Genomic DNA, 10524 nt, shown 5'->3' with positions numbered 1-10524 from the left:
GGGTTAAACAGGTTAAACAGGTCTAAACAGGTTAAACAGGTCTAAACAGGTCGGGTTGGGCAGGTTAAACAGGTTCGGTTGGACAGATTAAACAGGTCTAAACAGGTTAAACGGGTCAGGTTGGGCAAACAGGTTAAACAGGTCAGGTCGGGTCGGGTCGGGTTGGGTAAACAGGTTACCTATTTATTAAACAGGTAACCCGACCTGACCCGTTTAACCTGTTTAATAAACAGGTCAGGTTCAGGTTTGCAATTCCTGACCCATTTAATAAACAGGTCGGGTTCAGATTTATAGTTTTCTGATCCGACCTGTATTTGATCCGACCTGTTTATGCCTGATCCGACCCGATTGCCATCCCTAGTCAAGTTTGACGCACCTCCTACCATGAAATGATTAAAAAAAAAAAAAAAAAAAAAAAAAGAAAGAAGAAGCTGCAGCAGCAGCAGCGGCAGGAGAGGGAGATTTTGGTGTGAATTTGAATGCTGGGGCCCACCTCCTTTGATGGGGCGGTTGGACTGGTCTTTGCTCCAAATTCCCGTGCCAAGCCCGTTGTCAGATGAGTACATTGCTGAGGCTCCCCCGAGCAATATTATATAGCTTGTCTTCTACTGGCCCTTTGAAACTCCCCAGCCAACAAGATCTGAGCTCTGGTTCCCCCCCCCAATACCCTTCTACCAGCCCTCCCCTTTCCGTCCTGAGAGAACCCAACTTGGAACAGAGTAAAATAAAGCACCCCAACGCATAAAAACAAAGGCAAAGACCATGAGATATCATTATTTATTGCCCCATTTCACCACCCTCTGCAACCTCCCTTTCGAAACACTGTTTTGAAATATATATATATATATTATGTGCATGCCACAGCATTTACAGACCAAACCCATGCTTTAGATTCCATCTCTCTTGAGATCAACAATTTATGGGCTTTGGGTGGGTGCAGTCCCTTGTTCCCGACTTCCCATGGTGAAGCCATAGCCCCCTTTCCATCTCTTTTTGGTTTCCCTGAATAGGTATTTGACTAGGAAAATATGTTCTGCTTTTAAACCTTGTTTCTGCTGCTTTTTGGGCCTCCCTTTGATGGGTTGTCCGTGATCTCTGGGTTACCGTGGTGAATTGTGTGGCCTTTGAGACCTGGTGCTGCACCTTTTGGTGGCATTTTTTTATGTCAATTGCCTCATAACCCCCAGCTTGTTTTTCCTTATTATAGGCATCAGTCTGGGAGCTGTACTACTCATTTGATTTGTATCTATGGGCCTCCACCTTTATCATCCATTTTTGCAGGGATAGTAGCTCTGATCTTTCCATGTGTTGTAACAAAAGGTGGTATGGGCACAGGAGATTTAGTCTCAGACTCTCTGGATAATGCTGTTATTTGGATCTTTAATCTCATCTTCAACAGCTGAAGACAAAGTTCTGCCATTAACATGAGCATCTCATGCTTGAGATACAAATACCCAAAAGAGTTTCTCCCTGTAAGTTCTTTCTTTCCTTTGCTGCTTGTAGGCTTTCATCCAACTCCCCATTCCATGAGAAACTTCTTTAGGCTTTTGTCAAATGTTCCATTCCAAATGAACATATATTATGATGCATATTTTATGAACTTCTTCAAGGAATAGGTGTAGCTTGTGATTTTTCTTCTTCTCTTTCAGCTTTCATTCTTGAGCTACTCTTCTGTTGGCGAAAATCAACATTTTGATAACCTCTACCAAGCTTCATTTTTTCCTTCATGGATGAATCATCTCCACCTGAAGCTCCTCAGGACCTTCCCATCTGCAGTGAGTTCTCGGATTCCACGGAACCAAACTCAAAGACACTGACCATCAAAATAGCAAAATCGTCGGTCGATAATGGCGACAAATCAGTCTCCATCTCTCCTTCCATTTCTATCTCTCCACACTTGAACTCCCCCTCTCCACCGTCCTCTGCATTTGTTTCCGCATTGCAGTCACCATATATATCTCCAAGGGCCTTAGAACCACCACCAGATAGCAACACCACTCCATCTGCGACCCTCCCATCTCCAAACTCTTATTCTGGTTCCCATTCTGATGATATCCCAAGCACTTCCTACACTCCTCCATCATCAGAAAGATATGATTTTTCCGTCGACCCAACTGATCAAAAGCCAAAGTTCTCCGATGCCGCCCGGGTCTCATTCTCCTTCCCTGCCCCCCGAATCTCTATCACAAAAGGCTCTGTCTCCCCTTCCTCCAATACCAAGCTCCGGAGCTGCGATGTTTACATTGGATTTCATGGCCAAAACATTAATCTCATCCGCTTCTGCAAGTGGCTCAAGTCTGAGCTCGAGCTCCAAGGAATAGCCTCATTCGCCGCTGATCGAGCAAAGTACTCAGATACGCAGAGCCACGAGATTGCCGATCGAATTATATGCTCGGCAACCTTTGGCGTTGTCGTTGTGACTCCATCGAGCTTTCTTAATGCTCTCAGTGCGGAGGAGATAAGATTCTTCGCTCAGAAGAAAAATCTAATCCCCCTTTTGTTTGATACCGAGCTTTCCAAGATCGCGGGTCTCCTAGATGGGAGGTTGGAGGATAAGGAATGCAAGGAGGCCTTTGAGGGGCTAAGCAGGAGCAATGAGTTCAAGCTTGAAGCAAATGATAGCAGCTGGAGGAGTTGTGTATCGAAAACGGTCGGCATCTTACAATCAAAGCTTGGAAGGAATAGCATTGCTGCGAAGGAGACCGAAGTCTTTGAGGAACTACCCTTTCCTAGAAACAGACATTTCGTCGGGAGGGAGAAGGAGCTGACAGAGATCGAAGCTGCTTTCTTTGGATGCGGCGATGTTTATGAAATGGAGTGTCCAAAGCCTGTGCCGATGACTACTGGTGGATCAAGTCGATTTTCTGATGGATTTGCTGATGAGGAGAGTGATACAGTGAGAACCAACGGGAGATATATCAGCTTGGAAATGAGAAAGTGCAAGGAGCCTACTTTGGAGGCTTGGATCGATCCGGTAATCGAACTGACAAGCAAAGGAAGCCGACTACAGAAGCAGAGATCGAAACACAAGAAATCAAGAAGTGTGGGGAGCAAGGGTCATCATGGTAATGCCAGTGTGATGTGCATAAATGGGATCTCGGGAATCGGCAAGACAGAGCTTGCACTGGAGTTCGCCTACAGATACTCTCAGAGATACAAGATGGTCTTGTGGGTTGGTGGAGAGGCAATGTATTTCAGGCAGAATATATTGAACTTGTCGATGAATCTGGGATTGGATGTTAGTGCTGAAGCTGAGAAGGAAAGAGGAAGGATGAGGAGCTTCGATGAGCAAGAGTTTGACGCATTCCAGAGGGTGAGGAGGGAGCTGTTCAGAGATGTTCCTTACTTGCTAGTAATTGACAATCTCGAGACAGAGAAGGAATGGTGGGAAGGAAAGGACCTGCATGATTTAATTCCGAGGAACACTGGTGCTACCCATGTCATCGTGACAACCCGGCTCTCAAAGGTGATGAGCTTTGAGCCCATGCAGCTCCCACCGCTGTCCTCGGCCGACTCGTTGCTGCTGATCAAAGGAAGACGGAAGAAGGACTACCCTGCCGAGGAACTGGAAGTCCTTAGAAAATTTGATGAGAGATTAGGAAGATTGAGCTTCGGGTTGTGGGTGATCGGGTCGCTGCTATCCGAGCTACCAATCTCTCCGTCCGCACTATTCGAAGCCATCGAAAGAATCTCCCTCGGTGAGAATTTCTCCTCTTTGTGCGCTACCGATAATGGTGATGGATTCTGCAGGAACAACCCTTACTTGATGAAGATCCTGGCATTTTGCTTAGCCATCTTGGATCGAGATAGAGGAGGAAGCCTTGCATCGCGAATGGTTCTTACCGGTGCTTGGTTTGCTCCTGCTCCTGTCTCGTCAACTCTATTGGCTGCTGCAGCTAATAAACTGGCTGCAAAAGAAAATGGCTTCCATCAATGGGGTAAAGGTCTCGCAATGGCCTTCAGTTGCTGCTCCACCTGCTGTTTCTTAGCTCGCCATGCTCGGAAGAATGAAGTGGAGTCTGCTCTCGTGCTGGTTAAACTGGGCCTGGCGAAAAGAACCATGAGACAACCCGGTTGCTGGATCCAGTTCCACCCAATCACCCAGATGTTTGCAAAGAGGAGAGGTGGGTTGCCACCAGCCAAGTTCATGGTTCGAGGCATGAAGAAGGTCGGTAATGCCGCAGCAGCGAACTCAGATCACCTCTGGGCTTCTGCATTCCTTGTATTCGGTTTCAAGTCGGAACCCCCGCTCGTCCAGCTCGAGGCAGCTGACATGGTTCTCTTCATCAAGAAGACAGCTCTTCCATTAGCGATCCGATCGTTCATGACGTTCTCAAGGTGCAATTCGGCTCTGGAGCTGCTCAAGGTGTGCACGAATGGGCTCGAGGAGGTGGAGAAATCGTTTGTGTCGCAGATACAAGATTGGCGTCATGAGTCCTTGTGCTGGAGCAAGAAGCTCAAATCCAACCGGAGGGTGGATGAGTATGTGTGGCAAGATGTGATACTCCTCAAGGCCACATTGCTTGAGACCAGAGCTAAGCTGATGCTTAGAGGGGGGTACTTCGACAGTGGGGAGGAACTTTGCAGGACATGTATTAGCATTAGAACTGTGATGCTTGGACGCACTCATTCCCAGTCTCTAGCTGCTCAAGAAACACTAGCAAAGTTGGTCAGGTATAGAGGCAAGTTATGAAGCTGCTTCCAGCACTACTGCCAAATCTCTACATTTCAATCATGCTGATTGATATAAATCCTAGCCTTATGCTTAGATTTTGTTAGTCTTATACTTGATAAGTGCATGCAGGTTACTGTTTTTCATTGGGAAGAGCAGCTTAGAGGGTCATTAATAACAGAATTGGCCTTGTATTCATATAGAACAATGTCACAATTTTTTTTTTGAATCCATAATACAGACTTCATATCAAGTTGGTGGATGTGTGAAATGGTGTCGCTATGGGAGTTGCAAAGTGGGTCCTTTAGATATATACAGTAGCCCCAAACTGGTGTCGACCTGCCCTGGACCCTGAAGCTGGATTTTGGTTTGATTTTGTTGAGGTGAGAGAATTTTCGCACTTGACCTGATCTGACCCAACTTAAGTTAGTTCTCCTTCTTGCTCAATTACATATCCAATCTGTTCCGGACAAAAAACTTTTTCAGCTTGTTCACAGGAAAGACAATTCTGAATCAGCTTTGCCTTATAATAGACAGTTGGGAAGAAACTAACATATCAATCAGTAACATTACTGCATTCACAAATTTGTTTTAGTTACTTAAGATGGTGAAAGATTAAGCCCTTATTTAAGCACTGACATCATGTCAAGCTGTCCAATCATCAAAGCACATACATCATGCTACTCTTCTCAAGCCGTATTCAGATGCAAAGAATATACAAAATGGTACAATTCAAGTGCCTTTACATTTATCTAACAATATTAGCCACTGCAAGTGAATGATCCTCCCAAACAAACTGGTTATGAAAATGGAGGATTCAAATAATCATAGATGAGGTAGGCAAGAGGAGAGAATTACATGAAATCACCTCGGTGACAAAAGTTTGGATTTTTTTAAAAAAAATGTCTTCTTATGAATGACAAAAGTCTTGTGTTGGTATTGTGATGAGAAGTTGAAAGTGGATACAGATGCAACCAAAAATGTCCTTACTCCTCTTATGATCGATCCCATCGAGGAACATCAGGCAAACGATGATCAATGTGAGGAACCAAGCAATGATGGTATCGATTTGGAAGTTAATGATGAAGGCTAATGATGATTATAAGAATATTTCTTTTCATGCTTTGGCAGGGTAATCCATCTCACAGACCATGCATGAGAAGATACATGTCAAGCGTTAACATGTGATAATCTTGATTGATTGTGGATGCACTAACAACCTCATAGATTCGAGCACTAACAACCTTATGGTTTTATGTCCTCACCAGATGATGGTATTTTCTTGACATTACTAAAGAATTGTGATCAGCAACCGACAGCAAAAACCTCGAAGAATTTTTCTCTTTTTGTTGGAAAAAAGAAAAAGCCAAGAAGACATTGAAGTTGACATACTGCAAGAGTTAAACATTCATATATTCCAAGCAAACCTAAATTTCAGGCTGCAACATGGTCTATGATAACCAGATCCAAACCGGAAGGTTTGATGCGTTGAGCCATCATGCACATAATTTCAGCTAGGGTTTGGCTAGAAAGATCTTTTCAGAAAATGGGAGTTGCCTATCATGTCATTTCATGCAAGAGAAGGCTAGAAATATGTCAATCTCGTTACGCAAGCCCAATTCAAACTTACATAAAAAGGCTTCAAACCAGACCCACTTCAAGCCCAACTCAAGATATGTTTTCCAATGTAGGCTCCTGGATTATATCTCAATCCAACATGATTCTTGCTTGAACCAACCAGACCTAGCTAAAGTCGTCAAAATGTCAGGTTAAAAACTTTTGGAATTAGTCTAGTTTCAAACCATGTAATCATGCTAAATGTCAAATTAAGCCAGGATAAATTTGGATTCCTTGCTGGTCGAGTCCGATTTGGTTTGGGCTACTTGGCTAACCCAAGGCACCGGAGTTGCATCCTGCTCAAAAGATCTCATACAAAACAACCAACAAAACGAACATAAAAAATCCGAGGGCTTGCTTGGCACTATTGTTATTTTTGCTTTTTTTTTCTTTGATTCTCCTATAAATCAGTGAAATTCCTGCATAAAAAAACCTAGGGTTCTACTTTTGTTTTTTTTTTCGAAAAAACAGGTTGAGATATTTTAAGGATATCACCCATAGGGCTGTTAATGAGCGAGCTGCTCGGGCTCGGCTCGTTAGTCAAACGAGCCCGAGCCCAATATGAGACTTGTTTACACCCGAGCCCGAGCAGCTCACAAGCCCAAACAAGCTCTAGTCTTCCACTGAAAAATCTTATTTCAACACCATAATTCATAAAAATCTGACCACATAGAGAAAAATAGCCTGTTATCGAGCCCGGGCTCGTTTTGGAGCTCGTAATTGAAACGAGTTTTACGAGCTCAAGCCCGAGCCTTTGCTTTGCCAAGCAAGTCCGAGCTCGAGCCCAATATACAGCTTGTTACTGAGCCCGAGCCCGAGCTTCTGTGAAACGAGCCGAGCCGAGCTCTCCCAGGCTCAGGCTTGGCTCGGCTCGTTAACAGCCCTAACCACCCATTCGAACTTGCTAGATCCATTCAATTACAATGTACAATGTAATCACGCTCTAATTGTTTTTTTTTTAATAATTTATGTATGGATCAATATGGTTGGTTCTTTGTATCTGGTTTCGGTGCAGAAGCTATATTATTTTATTATACAAAGCGCCTTGTTAAATAGGAAAGCGAGAGAACGTAGGGTGGTGGGAACCCCACTTTACGGTGAGAGTGAAAGGCTGGTTCCCCTCCCTTTCCACACAAAACAAGCACTACGCTCCCTATGCGAGGACGCCATCTCTTTTTCACCCCTTACTTTTCTTTTTTTTTGCTAAGGTTTTCACCTCTTACTTTGACCGTGAGAAGCGTACCCACGAATTGCTTCCACACCTTAGAATGGCCGTTGTCACAGTTTACTATATATAAAAGCAATTTAAGTAAGATAAATTATTCAGCAAAGTATGGCTTTTAGTTTAATATTTTGTTTTGCATATTTTGCTCGGATGGTATCCTTTCTTGACATATGAGGAAGAAAATGGAGCTCTGATTTCGATTGGCATCAACCTTCAATGGATGGATATATGGTAACAAGTAGGGATTAACTTCTTCTGAGCTAAAAACATATTTTATAAATATAAATTAATTTTTAAAAAGATCATTATTATAATTTGTTGATAATTATTTTATTCATATTTAGTATTATTTCTAATAACTAATAGTTATTATTCTTATATTAATCAATTTCTAATTATAATAGTCAACGGTATTAGCATGTAATGCTACATTGAAGAAACTACATTATCTCATCGTAAGCTTGGCAAAAATTGAAATATTCATCTTTTTAACTATGATTTAAGTAGAGGAAAATACTTATAGACCATTTTATCGCATAATTCTAATAGGGTAGGTAATATAATATATATTTTTTATCAACATGACTTCAAGTAATACTAAAATACAATTTTTCATGAACTCAATAGATGTCATACTGATTAAAAAAGGCATACCGTTATTGATTATCCTATTGAATTTGTCTAATAAAATGATTGGCGTAGCTAGTGGTGCAGCTTAAATAGAATAAAATAACACCCAATATATGGCAAAATATTATATAAGTCATTTCATGATCTAATGAGGATTTTTTAGTTGAATTTAATATATCCACGAAAAGAAAGCAGACCGTAACTATATGGAGAGAACTTCAGCAAAGCAAACGATATCATCCGTATATATTGTCTTTGAATGCAAAAAATAGGTGTCTGAATGCGCCTTGGTTAACCCTCATTTTCTCCTCCTAAAATACAATCGTTGAATCCAGAACAGATGATCAGTGCATGAATAATTGTGATTTTATTAGATGTCATTGTTACCTTCTTTTCTCATGGAGTCTTCCCATGTGTAAATACATTAAAAAGTGCCACTAGTTATGGATCGATCAAGCTTGTTTTTTTGTTGTACAACACAAAATCCAAGCACTGTATTGTTGTCTGGGATTCAAACGACACTAAAAATTTTACAGTAACTTATCACCAGAATAACTCTCTCTCAAGGTAATATCTAACGTCAAAATCATCCAAAAAAAAAAGCCAATTATTGTTACCTTGAGGTGTACGTTTCTCTGTCGGAACTACAGAATGTGAGAGTTACATTGTAGCAGTAAATCCAATATAAGTTATGGCATCAACGTGCACTTGCACATGCCTCACGTGACCATGTATGTAGCTCTCGCCATTTACAGTTCGATCTTTGGCTCTTTGCAAGCTAAAGTCATCTGAAATTAGGCTAGCGAAAAGGGGGAAAGGAGAGAAGGAAAAAGAATTGGAACAAGGGCGGGCCCCGGCGCTGAGGGTTGGCGTGCACGGGGCACGGCAACGATAACGACGTGGGCGAAGGCGATTGGACCACGTTTTTTTTTTTTTTTTTTTTTTTGAAGTCACGCCACCGGGTTAATGGCCTTGTCTTGCTGTCTCCATGCAGCACGCGTTCCACCCAACAAAGCCCCCAACTCGCAACAATCGTAAAGGTAAAAGATAAATCTCCTGCTGCCCCCATAAGAGGGAGAGAAAGAGAGAGAGGGAGTAAATAAAGGAGACAATTTAGAAGGGTTACTGGTGCCAATGAAAAAGATCTCTCTCCTTGTCTTGTCCTATTTCTCATCTGTGTCTTTATTCTATTCTCTCTCTCTCTCTCTCTCTCTCTCTCTCTCACTCACACGCTCTCCCCTTCCCTCGAGCCAGTACGTGTACCTTCTTTGGTTCTGTTACTGTTCATGCAAAAAATCTCCTCTCGCTCTTACTCTCTTTGTAAGCAGTGGGCACAAATGAGGTATGTATGCAACGGCTATATTTCATATGACATGGCTTGGAAAGCTAGGAAAAAAGCAAGGGAGGGCTATCCCGATTTGCTAGTATCATCTTTGGATTCTCTAGTACGCATGGTGTCGCTATGATGGGTCCCTCGTTTCTCATCTCCCTAGTAATTGGCATGGAGGACTAAGGGTGGTAGTATGAGTCAAGTTTGTGGCCCTGTCTCATTTAAAACTGCGGCTCGTGAAGAACATGACTTTGTATTATTATATTTCGAGTAACAGGATAGACTGATTGCTAGCTGGAGGAGCCCTTATCAGTATGTCGAATATGTGGTCCGAGTTGGATCATGGAGTGGTTATTGACTTTTTTGAGGAGAGGAGCTTGGAGTAGAAGACTAGGAGACTTCCGCCATGAAGCCAAGCCTGAGGAATCAAGGCCTTCTGTGTATCTGAATTAATAAGCATGCCACCTTATGCTTGTGCGATAAAACTTGATATTCATACTTGCAACTTCGTAAAGAATGCCTTCCTTAACTATCTATAATGATATGATCTACTTAAGATCGCTTTTTATGGATAAACGGGAAGTTAACAACCCATGGCTACTGCATGCAGCATCTAGGGGATATCCACTCAACAGAAAGCTGTGAAGGATAGGGAAAAGATGAGAGTAAACAATGTTTGACTTGAGATGGTTGTAACAATTTTTTTTTAAAAAAGAAATAAAGAATTTCCTGCAGAATTCCATCTCAAGAATTGCACCTTGCCTGATAAGTCCATAATGAAAGCAACCCCAAATTGATGGCATAAAACTAACTTCCGCAGAAAAGATCCCTTGTGAGTTGTTACAGCAAAGAATGGCATAAAACTAGCTTTCATAAAGATCCCAGGATACAAATCTAAAACTTACGCAAAGCACCCGGCCCCTATCATTGTTACCTGAAAATCTTTTAAGTTTATAGGGTCCTAATATTCAGCAAGGATGTATCACAACCACAACCATTGAAATATCAATAATAAAAAAATTCTAAGCATCAAATTAAACAAGATGCTGC

At 42.1% G+C, this 10524-nt stretch overlaps 1 protein-coding gene across 1 annotated transcript; it reads left to right on the top strand.

Moving 5' to 3' along the window:
- The first annotated feature begins 917 nt into the window (after window positions 1–917).
- LOC103712008 lies at window positions 918–4925 on the top strand. Its single transcript, XM_008798371.4, has one exon. The coding sequence runs from the start codon at window positions 1727–1729 to the stop codon at window positions 4691–4693; it is 2967 nt and encodes a 988-aa protein (XP_008796593.2). The 5' UTR covers window positions 918–1726; the 3' UTR covers window positions 4694–4925.
- Window positions 4926–10524: the final 5599 nt, after the last annotated feature.

This window comes from Phoenix dactylifera, unplaced genomic scaffold (genome assembly GCF_009389715.1).
Source record: "Phoenix dactylifera cultivar Barhee BC4 unplaced genomic scaffold, palm_55x_up_171113_PBpolish2nd_filt_p 000143F, whole genome shotgun sequence".
NCBI lineage: Eukaryota > Viridiplantae > Streptophyta > Magnoliopsida > Arecales > Arecaceae > Phoenix > Phoenix dactylifera.
Note: the sequence above shows the minus strand (reverse complement) of the source record. Positions and strands in the feature narration are given on the sequence as shown.

Excerpts from the sequence above, each read along its gene's own strand:
- LOC103712008 (XM_008798371.4), top strand. The coding sequence starts at position 1,727 with ATGGATGAATCATCTCCACCTGAAGCTCCTCAGGACCTTCCCATCTGC.